Source organism: Bos javanicus, chromosome 16 (assembly GCF_032452875.1).
Source record: "Bos javanicus breed banteng chromosome 16, ARS-OSU_banteng_1.0, whole genome shotgun sequence".
Lineage (NCBI taxonomy): Eukaryota > Metazoa > Chordata > Mammalia > Artiodactyla > Bovidae > Bos > Bos javanicus.
This window is the reverse complement of record NC_083883.1, coordinates 12,737,377-12,758,911: the sequence shown is the minus strand read 5'-3', so window position 1 is coordinate 12,758,911 and position 21,535 is coordinate 12,737,377. Positions and strand designations below refer to the sequence as shown.

General features: G+C 36.7%; 1 protein-coding gene across 1 annotated transcript in view; it reads left to right on the top strand.

Annotated features, from left to right (window-relative positions):
* CDC73 (cell division cycle 73) overlaps window positions 1–21,535 on the top strand; it is a 92,337-nt gene that overhangs the window by 5,292 nt on the left and 65,510 nt on the right. The window contains exons 3-10 of the mRNA XM_061382159.1: window positions 1,108–1,177; window positions 3,156–3,218; window positions 3,298–3,350; window positions 6,469–6,557; window positions 10,300–10,516; window positions 14,129–14,227; window positions 16,074–16,152; window positions 17,999–18,063. Coding sequence (XP_061238143.1) covers window positions 1,108–1,177; window positions 3,156–3,218; window positions 3,298–3,350; window positions 6,469–6,557; window positions 10,300–10,516; window positions 14,129–14,227; window positions 16,074–16,152; window positions 17,999–18,063 — 735 coding nt within the window. The remainder of the gene's footprint in view (window positions 1–1,107; window positions 1,178–3,155; window positions 3,219–3,297; window positions 3,351–6,468; window positions 6,558–10,299; window positions 10,517–14,128; window positions 14,228–16,073; window positions 16,153–17,998; window positions 18,064–21,535) is intronic.

The following is a 21,535-nucleotide window of genomic DNA, read 5'->3' as shown; positions in this document are numbered from 1 at the left end:
ATAGTCAGCATTCAATAGTAGTTTCAGGTGTACAGCATAGTGACTCTGCATTTATATACATTGTGACTTGATCACCACATTAAGTCTAAGTAGTAACCGACTGTCATCATACAACATCTTTACAGTATTATTGATGATAGTCCTCATGCTATACGTTACATTCCCATGACTGACTTCATAATTGGATTGATTGTTTTTTTGATGTTGAGTTGTGTGAGTTATTCTATTTTGGAGGCTAATCCCTTACTGAATATATTGTTTGCAAATATCTTCTCCCATTCAGTAGGTTGCCTTTTCATTTTGTTGATGGTTTCCTTCATGATGCAAAAGCTTTTTTGTTTGATGTAGTCCATTTGTTTATTTTTTTATTTTGTTGCCCTTGCCTGAGGAGGCAGATCCAGAAAAATACTGCTTAGATTCATATCAAAGAACACACTGCCTGTTTTTTCTCCTGGAGTTTTATTGTTGTATTTAATCCATTTTGAGTTTATTTTTGTATATGTTATAAGAAAGTGGCCCAGTTTGATTCTTGTTCCTGTAATAGTCCAGTTTTCCAAGCACCATTTCTTGAAAAGCCTGTCTTTTCCCTAGTGTATATTGTTGGGACATGTACTTATTGTTAATTATGAAAATTTAGTTTAAGTGCTAATTTAGTTTATTTGAAAGAGTTCAGGTACCATATTTTGAGGAGGTATGGTTAGGGTGTGAGAAACAAAAGCACTTTGGAAACCCTAAATAAAATGAACAGTCTATGGGACTAAATCCAAAACATCATGAGTAGAATTAATAAATACTTAGAATAATCCAAGGGAAAAAATAAGAATATAATTGGTATTTTGAAGAGGGTTAGGATTATTGTTTCATTTCTAATGGTTATCTTTTGTATATGTTACTGGAACTGAGAATAAAGTTACCAAAAATCAATATGCTTAAAAATTTTCAAGATTTTATTAGATTTGTTCAGTCTGGTTATTTTCTGGAAATATGATTCTAATATATGTTGCCAAGATAAGTTGGAATAAAATTCAGATGTTAAAAGTTGTTTAACTTTACTAAAGCTTCTTATAATTATTGATTTGATAATCTATTTTAAAATTTTGGCTCTAGACCGAAAATATTCCAGTGGTTAGAAGACCTGACCGAAAAGATCTACTTGGATATCTCAATGGTGAAGCATGTGAGTAATTTTTAAGTTGGTCTCATTCTTAAACAGGAGTTGGTTTCCACTCCCTGTAAAATAAGAATCAGTGGGAAGAGATTATGAATTCTCATTATAAACTTCCCCTACCTGCAACTCTGTCCACGTGCTGCTTTCTCTTTCCTGTTACCGTGTATGCACTTTACTCCTAGGACCAGCTAGCCCTTCCCTGCATGTGAAGTCCATTGCCTTTTGCACTCTCAGAGACTTTTCCTTTGTAAATGGTTGCTTCTCTCTTGCATCATCAGTTCTCTTCTGAATCATTCCATTTAGGATGTACACAGTAATATCTCTCATTAACAACTTTTTTTAAACTCCCTCCTTCCTATTTGCTGGGCTTCCCAGGTGGCGCTAGTGGTAAATAACCTGCCTGCCAATTCAGGAGACATAAGATGCAGGTTCTATCTCTGGGTAGGAAAGATCCCTTGAGGAGGAAATGGAAACCCACTCCAGTATTCTTGCCTGGAGAATCCCATGGACAGAGGAGCCTGGCAATACAGTCCATGGGGTCGCAAAAAGTGGGACACAACTTAACAGACTTAGAATGCACACGCTTCCTGTTCTCTACTGCTCCATTTTTCTTCTCCTTTTTATTACAAAATTCTTTGTGAGAGTTGTGTGGTATCACTGCTTCCTCTTTACCTCTGATTCTCTCTTGAGTCTACTCTAGTCTAACTTTCTTCCTCACTGTCTCACTCACATCACTCTTATAAGGTCAATGCTGATGCATGATTGGCAGATCCTTTGGTCTCTGCTTTTCACAGCTAACCTGACCTCAGTAGCATTTGATACTGTTGACTGCTTACTCCCCTTTGGAAAGCTTTTCTTGACTTGGCATCTGGGGCAACAGACTCTTGAGGTTCTCTTTCTACTCATTGTCCACCTCACTTTTTTTCTTGATTCCTTATCTCCAACATTGACGTTTTACTGAGCTTCACATTTATAAATTCACTGTCAGCATTTTCTCTTGGGTATTGAACAGGTGTCTGAAATGTAACATATCCTAAATAGAGTGCCGACTCCCTCTTTCCCTTCTCGCCACAGACAATGAAAGAGCAGGTCTGGTCTCCCAGTGTTTCCATCTCAGCAAATGGTCCCCCATTCATGTAGTGGCTTAGGCTGCAAACCCTGGAGAAATCTTTGATTCCTCTTCTCTCATAGCTCACATCCTTTCCACCAGCAAATCCTTTCTTTATCTTTGAAAGTATGACAGCTTCTTAGCATTGTATAACCACCCTGATCCACCTTCTTCCTTAGACCATTGCACAGCCCTCTTGAAGGTCCTTGCTGTTCGTTTCCTACCGTGTAGTCTCTGCTCACCACTTAGAGGGACCTGTTTTTGAAGAGCATCTGAACTTGATTGTGTCACTCACCTGCTCAAGGCCATCCTGTACCTTCCCATCACACTTGGAATACAGCTCATCCTCCTTCCCTGACCTGCACAGTCATGCTCTGCTCATCTCTGTGACCTCATCAGCTCTCAGTCTCCCTGGTTCTTGTAGCTTTTCTGACTTTAGATCCTATGCACTTGCTATTTCCTCTGTGTTAATTTTGTTTCACATTGTCACATGGCTCACTACTCGCCACCCGATTCAGAGCTGTGCTCTAATGTTGATCCCTCGTGAATTAACACGTACGTTTATATTTTTATTTATGTTTTCATACACTTCTACATACCTACGTTGTAATATGTTGGGAATATGTTCTTTATAGTTGATTTCAGTCACATTGTAAGTTAAAAGGTCAAAAATAGTTTGTCCTCTTACATACTTTTTATTACAGATCAATCTTTTATAATAAAATGCTTTTACAAACTTGCTTTAAAACTTAGTTTTTTAAGAGACGTAATCCTATATTAAGTAAGAAATGTAACAGATATTGAGTATTTCCCTTGCATAAATTTCTGATCTTACATATTCAAATATTTATCTTTTCACATATCTTTTTAAATCTTCAGCAACATCAGCCAGTATAGACAGAAGTGCCCCTCTAGAAATAGGTCTGCAGAGATCTACTCAAGGTATGTCTTGTTTCATGTTTATACTGAACTCTCAAACACCTGTCCCCAAACTGTACATTTATTTCTTTTTTTCTTACAGTCAAACGAGCTGCAGATGAAGTTTTGGCAGAAGCAAAAAAACCACGAATTGAGGTAATGGAACTTTATTTTTAAAGTGATTCTTTTTTTTTAAATGGAGATTGAAATTGTGTAGTAGTAAGAATTCTTTGCTCATTGTAGTCCTAAGAGCTTTTTTTCTTGAAAAGTGGTTATATTTGCAATTGATTAATAAGTAGCTTGAGCTTTTATATTCTATAAGATCTCTCACATACTGGCTGCATGATGGACAAATTACTTTATTTTCTTTGCCTTTATATCCTTGTTGATGGAAGTGTTGGACTAGATGAGTAGTCAGAGCCTTTTCTATAAAGGGCCAGACAAGCCCTCCTTCAGGCTTTTGGGGCCTTGTCTTCATCCAGTTCCTCCCCTCTGCACTGTAGGCAGAGCGGTGCATGAATGACGAGGCGAGGCTGTACTCCAAAAAAACTTCATAAAACGGGCAATGGGGCAGATTTGGCCTTTGTGTTGTGGTTCACTTTCCCTTGGAATAAGGTGGTGTGGGAGTTTGCTCCCCTCTGAAGAGCTGTGAACAGTTACTTTTTCCTATGTTAACTTGTCAGGTTAGATGATTTGGTAGTATTTTATAGTCAGCAAGTGGAATATTACTGTTGGTAAACAAGGACAGTTTATGTTGAATAGAACCCTTTAAGAAATGCAGCTAATGTTGAAAAGATAATTTATTAACTAGGTCAGTTGTCTTAAAACTTTACAAAGTTTTAAAATGTTAGGAATTTAAATTGTATAATTACAGTACTGTTTATTTAAGTTTATAACAAGCCTCAGATCAGTTACATATAAACATTCTGAAAATGGAAGATAATGCATTAGAGGCTTGCTTAAAATCTGAGAAATGACTAAATCGGCTATAAATAAATGACCAGTATAGGAATAACACTTGTAATCACTGGTAGGGTTAACATTACTAGAAACTGTAAGTCTTTTCATTTGATACTTGTGTAACAATCCAATAGTTGTACCTTTTGCCTGCTTCATGAATAGCAAAGCATCCACAGTTAGAAAAGGATAAGGAAAGTAACTCTTAGGGGCAAGGTTGGTTGGTAAATACATACAGTAGAATCACTGACAAAATTTCATGCCAAGATTATGTAATTTTGCTTCAGTGTACTCTGAGACTTGTTTTTTCAGATAATGATAGAGATAATTAGCTCATTGTTGTTATTCTGCGCCAGGTGATACTCTATGTACTTGATGTACTTTGTTAACTCCTGTAATCCTCACCATCACCTCCTGAAGTCGGCAGTACCACATATGTCATCTGTGAGCTCACAGGCTCAGAGAGCAGTGACTTGCTGGGGAGCACATAACCAGGATTAGAGCCCAGGCAGTCTGGCTCCTGGCTGCTCCCCTCTGCAGGGTACAGATTTTGTGGCAGCAAAACTGAAATTTTCCACAACTCTTTGTGTGTAAAAGGAGGTTGTAACACATTGTGTACAAAATAAGTGAATTTAAATTCTTCATTTATTGGGGAAAAACTGAAATCCATGGTTTAATTATTTGAAAGAGTTGAATATCTCAGAATTGCAGATTTGCTAGGATTCTGATAACTTTAAGAATCAACAAGAAATAGCATAATAAAATTCTTTCCAGAGTATTTGTAGAGTTAAATTGAATTACATAAATAGCCATATTACACACCGAGAGTTTTCAGTTCAAATATCTGTTGAGGGCCTGCTAGGCACTTTGCCAGCAGAGAGAAACCTTGGGATCTGGTTGAAACCTAGGCTGCAGTTGTCTTTAAAATCAGTCTCTTAAGGAACTTGAGTAATATGTGTTAAACTTTTATTTTAGATGTAATTTAACACATTTGTTGAGATATTAGTCTTTGCATTCACCCCGGCAGCATGGCAGTTTTAAGTTTAACATGGTTAGAACACAGTTAGAGCACGACGTTTCTCTGGGTTTGTAGAATCTACTGATGGATTTTATACAATTTCATATTTGTTAGCCATAGACACTGACTCTGGTTCTCAGTTTTCTCATTTGTTGAATGTAGGCATTGAACTAGATCAGAGTTAGTAAGTTTTGTTTTTTAAGTAACCACTTTTCAGACTTAACTTTTACCTGAGATTCTAATACCTAAATAAGGTAGAAGCTGAGTTGCAAAGGTTGAAGTCAGGTATGAAATGGCTCATGGGCACTTTGTAGGAAGCGCATGGCGTTCTGAAGAAGATCCTTTGAAAAACATTCAGCTTTCACTTCTGGTGTTGTTCTGTGCTAAAAGGTTCAGGACCTGGGGCAATATACGAAAACCATCTGGATCCAAGATGAAAGTTTTGACTGTGGTTAAGGCTCCTCATCAGTTCAGTTCAGTCGCTCAGTCGTGTCTGACTCTTGGCGACCCCATGGACTGCAGCACGCCAGGCCTCCCTGTCCTTCACCATCTCCCAGAGCTTGCTCAAACTCATATCCGTTGAGTGGGTGATGCCATCCAACCATCTCATCCACTATCATCCCCTCCTTCTACCTTCAGTCTTTCCCAGCATCAGGGTCTTTTCCAAGGAGTCAGTTCTTCGCATCAGGTGGCCAAAGTATTGGGGTTTCAGCTTCAGCATCAGTCCTTCCAGTGAACATTTAGGACTAATAAAATGTTACTTTTCTGAGGAGAAGGAATTTTTTGTTGTATATTGTCTTTCTGAGTAAGAGTAGCTATGCTATATAATAAAAAAGCCTTAATCATAGGAAAAACTTACTAAAGTTTATTTGTAAGCTTTCAGTTCTAATCTTAGGTGCTCCAGCATACATTTGTTACTGTTTTTATGTAAAGTTCAGTTCAGTTGCTTAAGTGGTGTCTGACTGCGACCCCCTGGATTGCAACACGCCAGGCCTCCCTGTCCATCACCAACTCCCGGAGTTTACTGAGACTCATGTCCATCGAGTTGGTGATGCCATCCAACCATCTCATCTTCTGTCGTCCCCTTCTCCTCCTGCCTTCAATCTTTCCGCATATCAAGGTCTTATCCAATGAGTCAGTTCTTTATGTAACTAAAAGTATTATAAAATTGACCCAAGGCCAGTGATGCCTGGGACTTTATAGGTGGGACCTTTGGCAAAAGTTACGTGCAGTGTTTATGGTTTTTTTGTTGTTTTAAAAGTTAAGTAAAATTTTAAAATATTTACTGACTATTTTCAGGATGAAGAGTGTGTACGCCTTGATAAAGAGAGATTGGCTGCTCGTTTGGAGGGTCACAAAGAAGGGATTGTACAGACTGAACAGATCAGGTAAGAATTTCTTTGATAGAAAATAGGCAATTTAGGCAGTATATATAAGTGTATGTGGAAACAGGGGTATTAACATGCTGTCTACATATATGACATTCTTCAGTGTGTGTCTCCCTGCCCTCAGTTCGAAAGAAGATGCTCGAGCATTTTTTATGATGGAGGATTGGAAGCCATTGTGCTGCTTAGGCTTTCTGGAAGTTTCTTGATTCTGATACCATATTGATCTTTTAAAAAATTATTCCATATCCAAGCCACTCATTTGTCATGAAATCTCTTATTGGTTTATAGCAGTGATCAGCAGACTTTTCCGGTAAAGTACCATATGTTAAATATTTACATTTATTGAGATTATTAACATGCTTAATTCTAGGTCAATAATTCGCTGCTGTTTTCTGTTTGTCTCTTTGTTCTTTTCAAAATTTTGTTCCCTAAAGCGCAAATTAACTTGATTTTGGATTAAATGAATATATGCTATGATTCTGTTTTGTCCTCTGTTGGCTGAGTAGTGTGTGCTGCTGTTCTCTCCGAGTGGCTGCTGGGGGTCGTTGTGTGTGGCGTGTGGCATCACAGTCTGCCTGCAGGGTCTGCCACCTTGTGTGCAGGGCAGGAACCTCAGCACGAGGCGCTTCCTGTTCTCTCTTGGCGTTTGTGCTGCTGTTGTCATACGTTTTACTCATAAACGTGTTCCAAACACCACAGTGCATTGTTCTTACTCTTGTTTAAGCATCTAGGGAAAATTGTGTGTACTATTTCCACGCTTCCTCTTCCCTGTTGTAGACTTATGTACCTGTTTTTTTCCTCTTTGGCCTGGCTGACTTACTTTTTTTTTTTTTTTTAACTTAACGTTCTTTTAACATTTCTTTCTGTTTAGGACTGCTGGTGTTTCTTTCAACTTTTTTATTTTGGAAAAAATCCCCCCCCCCCCCCTTTTTAAAAAATTTTCATTGGATGTGGAATTCCAGACTACCTCTTTTTAAAGTGTGATATACCACTGTCTCCTTGATTGCATTGTTTCTGGTTAAAAATCTGCTGTTACCCCTTTTTCTTTTTTTGGTGGCAGCTTGTGGCTTGTGGGATCCTTGTTCCCTGATCAGAGATTGAACCTGGGGTCCTTGGCAGTGAAAGCATGGAGTCCTGACCACTGAACCACCAGGGAATTCTCTTTTGTGTCTTTTAATGTGGCTTTTTTCCTTTGACTACTTAAAAAGTTTTCTGTATTGCAGGTTTGGAACTATTTAATTATCACGTAACTTTAGAGAGTGTTGTTCATGTTTCTTGTGCTTGAGTTTTTGAGGGGATTTTTGGGTTCATAATTTTCAGTGAATTTAGAAAAGCTTTTATACTGCTTCCTCAATTTTTTTTCCCCCTTTCTCCCCTCTTTCTGACCTAATTACTCGTACTCATAATTGTTCAACAGCTCGCTTATGTTCTTTTCTTTTTTTGGATTGATTCTTTTTTCTGTTCATTTTGGATAGTTTCTATAGTTTTGTATGTAGTTCTCTCATTTTTTCTTATATAATTATATTCGTATTATATTGGTAGTCTCGAACATTGTATTTTTTACCTTTACAAGTTAAATATACAGCCCATGTCTCTCTGTTGAATGTGTGGAATAGTTATATTATTTTGGTGCCTTTGCCAGTCCTGCAGTTTTTTCCAGTTTAGATTTCTCCTTGTTCTGGCTCACATGTTCCTGCTCCTTTATATGCCTGTACTGTTTGGATACCAGACATTGTGCATCTTACATTGTTGAGTGCTGGATGTTTTTGTGTTTTTCTAAATTTTCTTTTTTGTTTTGTTTTGGGACACAGTTACTCCTTTGAAACAGTTTGTGCCTTTTGAGTCTTGATTTTTTAATTTAAAGAATTGTTGTTTGAACAGTGTTTAGTTAGGGTGTAAGAATTGTTGTTTGAACAGTGTGTAGTTACTGCCCACCATTGTTGAGACAGGACCATTTTGACCATTACGCCATCTAACGCCCCATAAATACGAGGTTTTCAGTCTGGCTGGTGGGACTAGGTTCTGCTCTTCCTCCTGTGTGGGTGCTGGACTCCGTTCCCTCTAGGTGGTTCTGTTCCTCGCTTTAGTTTCCAACTACTTATGGACTAATCAGTAATCTGCCAGAGTACTCGAGGGGTCCTGTGCAACTCTCTCTTCTCAGGCACTCTGGCCTGTGAGTTCGTGTACTCTTTGATCTTGCTGGAATCCCAGCTCTATTTTCCCAAATCAGGATATACGGTAAGTTTTGCCTGAGTTCTCCCCCCTGTGCTGTGTTGGGAACTTACAAGGGTGTAAATTGCAACCTCCATAGGGCTTACTTACTCAGTTTTCATGTGTGAGAGATCACTGTCTTTCATTACTTGATAGAAGATATTGAGTAAACTGTTGTTTCATATATTTTGACTGTTTCAAGGTAGGATGATTAACCAATCCCTGTTACTTCATCCTGGCTAGAAGTAAAACTCCAGAGCTTGTCCAGTGCACGTTTTGATTATAGTTTAGAAAAGTGTTTGAATTTGGCTCAAGGTATGCTGGTATGCTTTCGATTTTAAGGGAAAGTTGCATAGTATTATATAAAATGAATCAAATGCTGATACATATTGAGCATCTGCTATAAAGTACTTTCATACCTAATGGAAATAAAATAGCATACTACATAATACTACCATGTTTAAACCTGCAGGAATTCCTGTCTTTTCCCCACATGTTGTTTAAACGTATTTCAAGATTGTCATCTTGTGATTAGAGTAATAATTTTATCAACTGCTGTTAAGGTATCCAAACTCTTTTTCTTGTTTTTATGTTGTAAGAAATGACACTAAGCTTATCATTTTAATGAAATCTATACTTTCATTGTTAAGTCTGTTTTTTTATTACTTCTGAAAGCATAGTTTCTGTTTGCTATTTCAGTGCTTTTTGAAAATGAAGTAAAAGAAAGAAAATGAGAACTTCAAAGTATCGTTTTATGTTCCAGACTTTAAAAGGGGTATATGTTTATGTGGCACATAAATGTCTCTGTCAGCTGTAAAATTGATATGTTGTGTATTATAACATAGATTTGAAACCTTGAAATAAATTTCAAGGAAAACCTAAACTTTGGATTCTTTACAGAATGAAATTCCTCCCCCCCCACCCCGCCTTTCAAGGTGTTGTGTGCACATGCTTATGGGGGTGTGTGTGTGTGTTTGTGTGTGTGTATGTATGTGTGTGTATTTGCATACAGGATGGGGAGGGTTAGCAAACAAAAGTCTCATATAAAAGGCTTTTTTGTGGAGGGAGAGCAGAGAAAGTTTTATTACAGGGCCACATAAGAAGGACAGGTGGCTTGTGCTCAGAAAACCCAAACTGATGGGTTTCAGCAAAGTATTTTTAAAGACAGTGAGGGAGCGGTGTCCCAGGGTATGTGATTGGCTTGTGCAGAATTCTCTGATTGGTTGATGGTGATCAATCTAAAAGGCTATATTAATGAATTATTTGGGTAGGGGAAGATATTTTTAAAAATGTGAAAAATAATTGTGCATCGTTCCTCCTAAAAATTACTAATTTGCTTATAGTGTAGTATTTTTATGTGGACTCTTAGATGGTTATAAGTTATCAAGTGTGTCAGTTTTATGTCTATGGAGGAAATGTTAATAATTGCCACTTAAAGTATTATTACCAGGAAGTTATAAATGTAACAAAATATTTTATAGTGTGCTCAAGAGATCCTTGCTGTGAATATTAAAAAAGACGTTGCTTTCAGGTCTTTGTCTGAAGCTATGTCAGTGGAAAAAATTGCCGCAATCAAAGCCAAAATTATGGCTAAGAAAAGATCTACCATTAAGACTGACTTAGATGATGATATAACTGCCTTAAAACAGAGGAGTTTTGTGGACGCTGAAGTAGATGTGACCCGAGATATTGTCAGCAGAGAAAGAGTGTGGCGGACGCGAACAACTATTTTACAGAGCACAGGAAAGGTAATTAAAATATTCCACTTCTTGTTTGTTAGTGTCTGTGTGTATTTCAACTACGGTTGATTTTAAAGTTGGTTAAAATTTCCTGTGAGGAGGAATTTTTTGTATCTAAGAGAGCAGTAATCATTTAGCTTTCTAACTGACCTGTTTACCATTCCATGCTAGTGTATGATTGGTGGTTGGTCATCAGATAAGCTGATGAAAAAGTCTGAGTCAAAGTGCGAGTCCCTTTCTTTCCACCTTATTTATAAATCCAAAGAGATTTACAATTTTGGTGAGATTTTTTGCTTAAACCCAGTGAACAGGGAATATTGATGGTGAGCTCTCTGGTCATTAATACCAATATTAATTTTTTTCTTCACAAAGTAGAGGACTTAATGAAAATGGCCCAACAAACATTTATTTGTTTATTTGATACATTCTCTTTTGTTGGGTGGTTGTGGCAGTGTTTGCTGGTTCCTCATTAATGGAGTTGTTTTGTTTTTGGCTGCAGAATGGTGGGTTTTCTTCATTTCCTTTCCCCTTTTTTCCTGCCTCCTCTCTCCTGTCTTCTTCTCTCGTTTCCTATTCATGATTATAAATAACTGCATTAAAAAACATCCTTGTACATACACCTTCATGCATTTATTACTACATAGCAGAGGGATTAATGCCTAGAAGCCAAATGCTGGTTAAAGGAGACATGTACTTTAAATTTAGAAAGATAAGTTCAAAGATACTGGATATTTAGTGTCTTAATACATCTCTAAAAAGGTTGAGTCAGTTCTGTTTCACTTACCTATTTTCACCTCTCTTTTCCTCCCACACATCTGAATTTTCTCTTAAATGTTAATTGTTCACTGAGACACAGTTCACAGTGATGATTTGGTGAGAAGATTTTTTAGAAATGGTGAGATTACTGTTGAAAGTGAACTTCATCATTGGTCTAGGCAGACTCATTTTGTTGGCACATTGTTTTTGGATTCTGGCCCTAAGTTCACTGTGCCATTTTAGTAGAATAGCTACTACAAGGAATAATATATGAAGGGAAGAGTTTTTTCTCTTGTACTTTGACTTGTTTTGTAGAGTAGTTGATGTCAAGATTAAGAATCATTCTCCAGAGCTTAGAATTATGAAGAAATCTGAAAACATGAGTAAACCTTAAGTTTGTATTTAATTTATCTGTTGATGAAAGATAGTGAAAGTCGCTCAGTCGTGTCCAACTCTTTTCGACCCCGTGGACTGTATAGTCTGTGGAATTCTCCAGGCCAGAATACTAGAGTGGGTAGCTTTTTCCCTTCTCCAGCGGATCTTCCTGACCCAGGAATCAAACCCATGGTCTCCTGCACTGCAGGCGGATTCTTTAGCAACTGAGCGATGAGGGAGCTGTCGTAGATCTGTTGATACTCATTTTTAATGCCTAGGGTGGCTAATAGTTAAGTATTACTACTTATATTGTTCTTCCAGTGTTCATTGTAATTTTTGAAATGAATAACTTCTTTGAGCTCTAGGTGGCAGGATTGTACCACCATTTCACAACCAAGTGTTATAGTAGAATTTAGCATTGTTGGCACCAATGTGTAATTTAAAAATAAGTTAGCATTAGAAGAACTGTTTTGTAGCTAGGTTTGCTTCTGTGAGTATTAACATTTTAAAAATCAAAATGACGATTTTGACTGGTAGTCCCTCTGTATACTGTTTTCATCTGACAAACTCTTAAAAAAAACAAACAAAAAACTTTTAGGTGCTTATTGCCCTGAATGGCCCTATGATTTTAAACAGATCTTCATTATTACCACATAGCAGGGTTTTCTTATTGGCTGAGTTTCTTGAGCAAAAGCTATTTTTTCAAAATTCCATTGCAAGCACCTTACAAAAAAGCAGTCTAATTTTATGATACTGTTTAAGATATACTTTTAAATTTACACACACTAATATATAGTCATTGTTGAAAAATTGATAAAAGATCACTAAAAGGAAGGTATAATAATCACTTGTAATTTTATCACATAAAAATAGCAACATTTTAATTAATTTTTTTCTGGAGTTTGAGTCTCTCATGAAATGCTTTATTTTTAAAATAGTGAAATTTGCTTTTCATGTTTTTAGCTATTTTCTTAATAGGATTAAGACTTTGATTTGCATTTGTCACTGTGTTGACATTTGCACTTCTGGTGCAAAAGCAGTGGTTAGTTAACTGCTAGTATCTTGGTGTGAATTAAAGCATTGGCACCAATCTTTGCTAGTGGCAATTTTGTCCACTAATAATGGCCTTGATGAAATTAAAAAATTCACTAATTTTATTAAATCTTAACCTTTAAGTATATTCTTACCAGTATTTTCTGTGATGAAATCAGAACACCAAAATATGATGATTGTCTCCATGAAAAGCACATGTGCATTTGGCATTTTTTGGAAAATGAGGGAGGAAAGGCTGTGGGTTCAAGAAATAAAATTGACAGTATTTTTTTGTCAATTAAAAGAAAGTTAGAATTTGGGAGGTTCCTTTTTGCTACTGAGACCATAGAGTTTCCTAAATTTAACATAGTGTCACACTTGCTTGTCATTAACATTTTGGAAAATAGTTTTTCATAAAAACAAGTTATTTTTACTTGGAATACCTTTTCCCCTCATTTTTGAAGGAATTAATATTTTAAAAATAGCGCAAATCTCTAATTTGATAAATATTATAACCTGTATAAACCAAGTCTCTTTGGGGTGTGCCATGATTTTTAAGAGTAAGTGGTTGTGAGATGTGTGTTTGTTGTCCTAAAGAATTATAGGAACTAGTAAGTGCTGTTACTGTGGCAGTGGTTAACATTATGTTTCAGGCTGTCTCTCCTCTCCTATCCATGTTTATTTGTGTGACATTTATGTGACATCCTCCAGCAGGCACGTGGGGGCACTGACTTGGGGTGCCTTGGTCCTGGCCTTCACAAAGGTTATATTCTTCAACAGGAGACAGAATGTTGCTTAAAATGATGAGTGATGAACAGGCAGAATTAGAAGAGCCCCAAGGGAACTGAGGGAGAGTCTCAGGTGAAAGAAGAGTATTTCATGAAGGAGTGGTCAGATTTGCCAGCTTTGTTCAATGTTGCTAAGGTTGTTCATGTAAAAGTTGTTATGTTTTTAAAAATCTTTCCAACTTACACAGCTTTGAAAAGTGCATGTTGACTCCTAACAGTATCTCAAACTTTCAACATCTATAAAGTATAGTAGTCTGAAATTAGCATTGGAGTTTATCAAGAAGAAGCTTTAATAGTTGATTTCTTTCAGAAGAAATAATTTCTTCTACAACTAAGAAGCTCCCTTGACAGTAGATCTGCTATAGTTTTGTTTTTAAATGTTACCTTGTTTTCTGCTTACATTTTTTGAATAAATGGAGAATATCAATGAATTTATAGCTAGTTATGTACTTTAAGTAAAATGAAAATAAGTGAATAACATTGGGTTTATAATAAGTGGTCTTTGGATGAATTTCCTAGTAGTAGTTGATTTTTACTTTTGTGCGTATAGTAATCATGCCTCATTATGATGTAGTAAGGGAAGAATTAATAGAGAAAACGGAATCTGAAATTGTTTATTGAGTATTTAATTTTAAGTGGACTCAATAATCGAAATCCATTTCTGTTTCAGAATTTTTCCAAGAATATTTTTGCAATTCTTCAGTCAGTAAAGGCCAGAGAAGAAGGGCGTGCACCCGAACAGCGACCGGCCCCAAATGCAGCGCCTGTTGTAAGAACATTTTGTTGCTTCTATAGTAGTTTTATTAAAAGTGATTATTCAGTGTTGTCATATTGAAAACATCTTTAAGTATTTATTTGCTTATTTATTTTAGAATTGAGACATACAAAATTATATTTTTTCAAGTATACAGCGCAGTGATTTGACATTTATATGTATTGCAAATTGATCAGAACCAGAAGTCTAGTATCCATCTGTTACCATACAGAGTTATTGCAATATTATTATTTATTGACTGTATTCCCCATGCTGTATTTTGTATCCTTGTGACTTAATTATTTTATAATTGGAAGTTTGTACCTCTTAATCCCTTTTATTTGTTTTGTTCCAACTCCTCCCAACCCCTGTAATGACCACACGTTTGTTCTACATCTTTCTGTGAGTGTGTTTCTGTTCTGTTTGGTTTGTTGATTTGTTTTCTTTTTTTAGATTCCACATATAAATGAAATCTATGAAGCCAGTTTCATAAGATTCAGCAAAGGAAAAATAACATGCAAATAAAACCTTTTTCATTTTATAATTTCTAAAAGTATGTCAAAATTTGGTAGAGTACTAATACAGTCTTTGCAAGAGTAAGTAGGTTTATTTGTTCATGAAATTCTTGGTGTTTAACCTTTTCAAGGTAGTGAATTTTTGCTGGTATTTAGATAAACACTTCAGGTGACTTGCTGGCCAGGTTTTTTTTTTTTTTAATTGGAGGATAATTGCTTTGCAGTGTTGTGGTTTTTGCCATATATCAGCATGAGTCAACCACAGGTGCGCATTTTTAAGTGCCTCTTACTTGTCAGGCAGTGTGCCGACAGAGATACAAGACGTATAAGAGTGAAAAGCTTCCTTTGCACTTATGGTCTAGTGGGACATACAGATAAATAAAAAAGGCAGGGATAGGTGCTGTTACTGCAAAACAGAGTGTTTATAATTATGAATTGGTGGACTTGTTGAATAGCAACTGGTAGGAAACTTACATCAACTCCTAAAACAGTTCAACTGTTAACTTTGTGACTAAATATTCTCTGTATTCTCATAATCATTAAACTACTTGAAAATTTTAATGTTTGGCATTTGACTGTGGAAGTATATACCTAGTGACAGTCTTGAATGAATATGTTTTATTTGGAGTAATAATTGTGGTAGCATCCTATTGTAACAAAATGAAAAATATTTCAGTCTTTATAAATACCATGAATTTCCCAAGCAATTTTGGGAATATTCTTTAAATACACTTTTTTAGTTTATCACAGACTTTTATAGAAAGTATTTGTGAGTTAATTAGATGTTAGATTGGCACGTTTTTCTGAGTGTTTTAAAAAAACAGCTTTGTTAACTTCAGCTTTGCACTGTACATTGATAAATGGGTTTATTGTCATTATTTTATTTATTTAATATAAGGATTAATAATTTGGGGAATAATTCAGTTAATAGACTCCAACATGCCAGTTGAATATAAGGTTTGAATTAAAAGTTTATTTTTTGGGTTAAAGAAAAATAGTTTATGATTGGAGTGAGTTTATTTTTAAAGAAATTGAATCGTAATGAAATTATTAAGTGCACCCATTTTATTTCTGCAGTTTCTGAGAATTTTGTTTTTCGCCTCGGTGCACATTTACTTGGTGTTCTTTACCTCCTCCCTAGTTGAGATGGTTTTCTAGCAGTAAACAGTATCTTGAAAATCAGCTTCAGACGATTCCCCAGTTTTGTCTACTCCTTGTTTTGGTCTTATTGGCCAAGGTATTAAGAGGAAAGCTTAGAAAACAATAGCTTTATTGTGGTTTTTATTATAAGTATTAAGTAACAGTTTAGACAATATTGACATATAACTTACGATGTTTTTCTGCAGGATCCCACATTGCGTACCAAACAGCCTATCCCGGCTGCTTACAACAGATATGACCAGGAACGATTCAAAGGAAAAGAAGGTGAGTTACTTGATCTTTCTCTTCCCCTTGCTGTGGTTGTGCTGAACCTGAGAGGCAGTGCGACCTCATGTGTAGGAGCAGGAGTTGGCTAACTTCTGCAGGCCAAGTCTGTGCCACCACATGTTTTTCTGAATTATGTTTTGTTGGAAAACAGCCGCGCTCATTCATTTTTGTATTACCCCTGTCTCCTCTAGCACTGTGACAGCAGTGTTGAATTTTGACAGAGATCATGTGGCCTACAAAGTCTAAAAATACTGTCTGGCATTTTACAGAAAAGTTTTGATGTTCCTTTAACAGTAGTCTGTCTCAGTTTCCTTCTGTGTGTCATTATGATACTAATAGTATTAATAGTAATCCCTTTGGGTTATTGTGGGGATTAAACTAGTTAATAAAGTCCCCAGAATAGTGACTGGTGTATATAATAAGCTACCTATAAATAATTGCTATTGTTAGCCTTAATTCTATTTCTCAGAAGTTTATTTTAGGGTAGAAACTCTACATATCAAATCATATTTCCCCAGTTATAAATGTGTGTGTTGAGGACTTGGGCACATAGACTGGAGTAGCCACGTGAGGACTGGCTTTGTGATGGCTCCAAGGCTCATTCAGCAGTGAGCCGTTTCCACATCAGCGAGGTGCTTAGTGAGGGTGGGACTAATGTCAGTGTAACTTTTCTTGGGCTCTTCATTTATCTCATTCATGAAAAAATGAGACAGAAGCAACTGTAAAAGGGTAGCATTTATGATTTCTTTCTTGCATAATCTGAAATCCCCATAAGTTTATTAAAGAACTTGTTGCCTTGATGCAGTGAATTTTGTGTGCTTGTTCCATTGGCTGGATAAAGGTAGGTACTGAATGGCATAGAAAGACGGTTGCTGCTGCTGCTGCTGCGTCACTTCAGTTGTGTCCGACTCTGTGCAGCCCAATAGAGGGCAGCCCACCAGGCTTCCCCGTCCTTGGGATTCTCCAGGCAAGAACACTGGAGTGGGTTGCCATTTCCTTCTCCAATGCATGAAAGTGAAAAGTGAAGTGAAGTCGCTCAGTCATATCCGACTCTAGCGACCCCATGGACTGCAGCCTACCAGGCTCCTCCGTCCATGGGATTCTCCAGGCAAAAGTACTGGAGTGGGGTGCCATTGCCTTCTCCGAGAAAGATGGTAGTTTGTCCTTTTATCCAGTTTTTCTCTTGGAATGATTTTTGTCAAGTAGGGGTTGGCAGCTTACAGCCCATAGACCAAATCTGAACCTCCTGGGGTAGAATCAGGCTATACTCATTTGAATACTTATGTTGTTCATCCTGCCTTTGCACTCCAAATGCAGAATTCAGGAGTTGTGACAGAGACTGTATGGTTTGCAGTGTGTAAAATATTTACCTCTCTGACCTGTTACAGAAAGGTATACTGAGACTCTGTCCTGGAGTGCCTGTCGATATTTAGTGTTGCTTTTCTATGAATTGCATAGCAGGTACTGGTGATTGTTACTTTGGAACACAGATTTTTATGTTAAAGAGTTCATATTAGGACTAAATAACTTGGGGATTATAAAATATTTTATTCAGTTTCACTTTTTGTATTTCCAACCAGCTATATGACTTGAACACAGTTATAGAGACAGTCCTAACCAGCTTCTGTACTTTGGGCCCATTGGTGTGTGTTGTTTGCATCTTTGAGCCTGGTATTCCTTTGAAAGTTTTCATCTTCACAAGTATGTAAGTTAACTGTATGTCTAGTAGATTCAAGGCTTTGTTATTCTATTGAGCTATCAGATATAATGTAGATTATTACTTTAGATTTGCTATTTATCATAAAATATATAAAATCTAATGGTAACCTCACTTTCTTTATAGAAACGGAAGGTTTCAAAATTGACACTATGGGCACCTACCATGGGATGACTCTCAAGTCTGTGACGGTAAGTCACTCTGACTCCAGAGGTTGTTATGTTCCAGTCATTTTATGTGAGTAGCAGATGTTGAAGGAAATCTGTGTTCTCTAGTAGTTTCTATTTCAGGCATTTATCTTTAATGGCCAGTTGTGCTGACAGAGCTGAGGGGTATTATTTGATTCATGGGTGTCTTTTTTTTTTTTTTTTTAAGCTGAGTATGTTTAAATGAAAGTTGTTTTGATTAACTTGCAAGTAGATTGGATGCTACCTGGTTGGAGATTTTAAAGTTAGTGATGAGATAAGAGGTTACATTTGGGAGAGTTCTTTGCCATAGTATCTCATGTCCTTAAAATGTAATGTTTTACGTTCTGAAAAGACAGATTGTAGTAGTTCATGTCATGCTACGAATTGCATACTTGACACAACCGAATACTTAATGTCTGTGATTGTAAGCCTTTGGCTCACTTTTAGCAAATTTGTCTTTTTTATTTTTTAACCTCCTAAAGATGATTATTTCTAGATGATCTGACCAAGCCCTATTTTTTTTTAGAAAAAATAAGTTTCAGTTGTACAGTGTTGTAATTTAACATCTGTGTACGCTACTGAGCGATCACCACAAGTCTGCCATACAGCTGACCCCCTCACCCATGTCTCTTAGCTCCCAACTACCTATATTTCTGGTCACTACTTATGGTTAATGCAGTAATCTTTGTATCAGTGAGTTTTTCTTGAGTGTTTCCATTTGTTGTGGGGTTTATTTTTTTTTTCGGTTTCTGCATATGAATGAAATCACATGGTATTTGTCTTTATCTCTGTTTTGGTAATACACTGATTTTTAAATTGTCATCAGATTTGATTTTATATTATTAAAACTGTATGAGGACTCCTTATTCATTCAACAAGTGCTTATTGAGTACTTGTGTCAGACATTGTTCTGGTTGCTAGGGTTGTTGCTGTGACTAAACCAGATAGGACTCTTTAGACAGAGGAGTCAGAGAGGCCTCTCTGAGAAGGTGACAGCTGAGGAGAGGCTTGGTGAAGAGCGTTGTGTAAAAGACATGCAGGCATCAGGACTAAGGCCCCACATGCCACGGTGTCCGGGCCAGGTCACTGGAGTAGAGTGGGTGAGGGGAATGTGCTAAAAGACTAGGTAAACCGTTTTATGAGATCTGCTTAGTTCTTCCTGACTTTAAAAGGTAACTCACAGCTGTAAGATTTAACTTAAATTCTTAAAGATTTATTTATTGATGTTTATTTGGGGGCAGAACTTGCCTATTGGCCAGTTCTATAGTGAACTATAGAACTGATGCTATTATGTAGCCATCAAAGTAAGGTTTTTGTGGTTATTTTTGTCACTGTTGGTTTTGCTTTTGTCTCATCTGAAATGCTGTGAAATAGATTTCATAATTGAACTTCTATGCGAGTAGTAAAATGTGTGATAGTTTTTAATAGATGCTTTTTACAGAACCGTTTTTCTAAAATCCAAGGACAGCTTCTTAATTAAACAGGGTGAGAATGATGAGGCTGTGCTTCCTTATCAGAGTCTTTGTTCCTAAATATACTTGTAAGAGGCAAATTTAAACAGTTCTGTGGTGTGTGATTTTACAGGACCAATCACAGAAACACATTGTGTAGGAATACAGCAGAAAGACTAAACATGGTTAAATTGTTAGTACTTTTAATGTTTTAATGCCTGGTTTGAATCTCTGTCCTGCTCGTGACCTGAGTCATTTTAGCGTTGTTAGAGAATAATACACTGAGAACTTTGAATCTAAAAGCTTTGAAATTTTAAATGAACCTCTGACTCATCCTTTCAATGTAATTTTTTTCTCCCTTTTTTTTTCAATTATTACCTGTTTGTGAGCTTGTGAGTTTCACCAGCTTTCTGCCTTATTCTCCAATTAAGAAAGTTTCTCTTGTGAGATCCACACAAACATACAAAGCTATTAAGAGTATGTTAAAGGCTTTGTTGTACAGATATGACTTCCTTACTAATTTATGTGCAGTTTATTTTTGCTACCCTTGTTCTTCAGGGTTTTGAAATGCCTCGTTGATATACATAGTTATTAAGGTTAGTTTCAGTCTACATTAGGATTGATCTGCATATCTTTTAAGTTGAAGACGCTAGAGTTCTCTTAGATTTTAGACTAAACTAGTAAGTTGACTTATGCAGACTAGAAAATTTTTGTACAAATGAGTTCTCTACATGTATTATACAGAAGGAATATGTGGGTTTTTTTTTTCTGCATCTTTTTTGGCTGCCCTGTGGTGCTTGAAGGATCTTAATTCCCTGACTAGGGATTGAACTCATGCCCCCAGAAGTAGAAGCACGGAGCCCTAATCACTGGAGCACTGGGGAATTTCCAAGGATATGTGTTTTGATAATACTTCGTAAGAATCATAATTGAAATCTATAGAAATAAAGGCCTAGGCAGTGTATTTTGTAATGTTTCATGAAGATGATGATTTATTGAAGTTTATTATAGAAACAGAAGCCCAGGCATCTTTAAAGTCACAAGTTTGTGTAGTTGGGCCTCTGGTTAGATTTTGAATCGTGCCAAGAAATGCAGGGTCACAGGACCTTTATGTTGAAGAATAGCTGGGGGCTTTCCTGGTTGGGAGACTTCCTTCCACATGTGTCACTTGGGTTCTCTAATGTTTAAGAAATACTGGATTAAACATATTTTGTGGTACAGGAATGTTGTCATTTAAAAATTATAAATATCTTAACTGAAAGACAGAGTGTGAACTCTTTCCCGGGCTGTTTACCCCCCATGTTGGCCCCTTTCTCCCTCCGGTTGAGAATGCTGCAGAGAACCAGAGTTGCATGGCATCAAATTTAATTGACGTGATCTTAGGAGTCATGGTTTGGGAGTAGGAACAGTTCACTATGGAGGACATCAGAGTATATTTTCATGTATTTCTTTAATGAAAGGGGCCTTTTTAGACTGAAAAAATGCCACTAGAACATGCTTTTCTTTGTATAGTAAATAAGAGCTGGTGATGAAGACCTTTTTTTGTTGGGTAGTAGCAAACCTGTGGTTCCACTGGAGAGGGAATAAGAAGATGTGGAAATCCTTCATCACGAACCACTTTATTTTAACCTCCCAATCTAGCTTGTTTATGTGAAAGGGCTACATGTTCTAGCCCCTGTTCTTACTGAATATCATTGACTCCTTTTGCTGTTTTTATTTTTGAGGAAACCTTTTGCAGTCTGAAATCATACAGATCAAAAGCTTTCATTTCAGGTTGTTATTTGAAGCCACTCCAACACTCATCATAGTTCTTATGATCTCTTTTTTTGGGAAACCATTTTCCTGATAGTAAACTGGGGTGGCATCAATTTTCACTTTTCAGAAGGATCCAGAATCTCAGTTTTCACAAAGTTACACTGTCAGTTAGCTTGCTCATCTGGGATTGAATTGTCACGGGAGTGCTAGTACCAGGACTGCTGTGGAGGTGGGTTCAGAGCCCAGGCCAGTGGGAGATGGGGATAGCT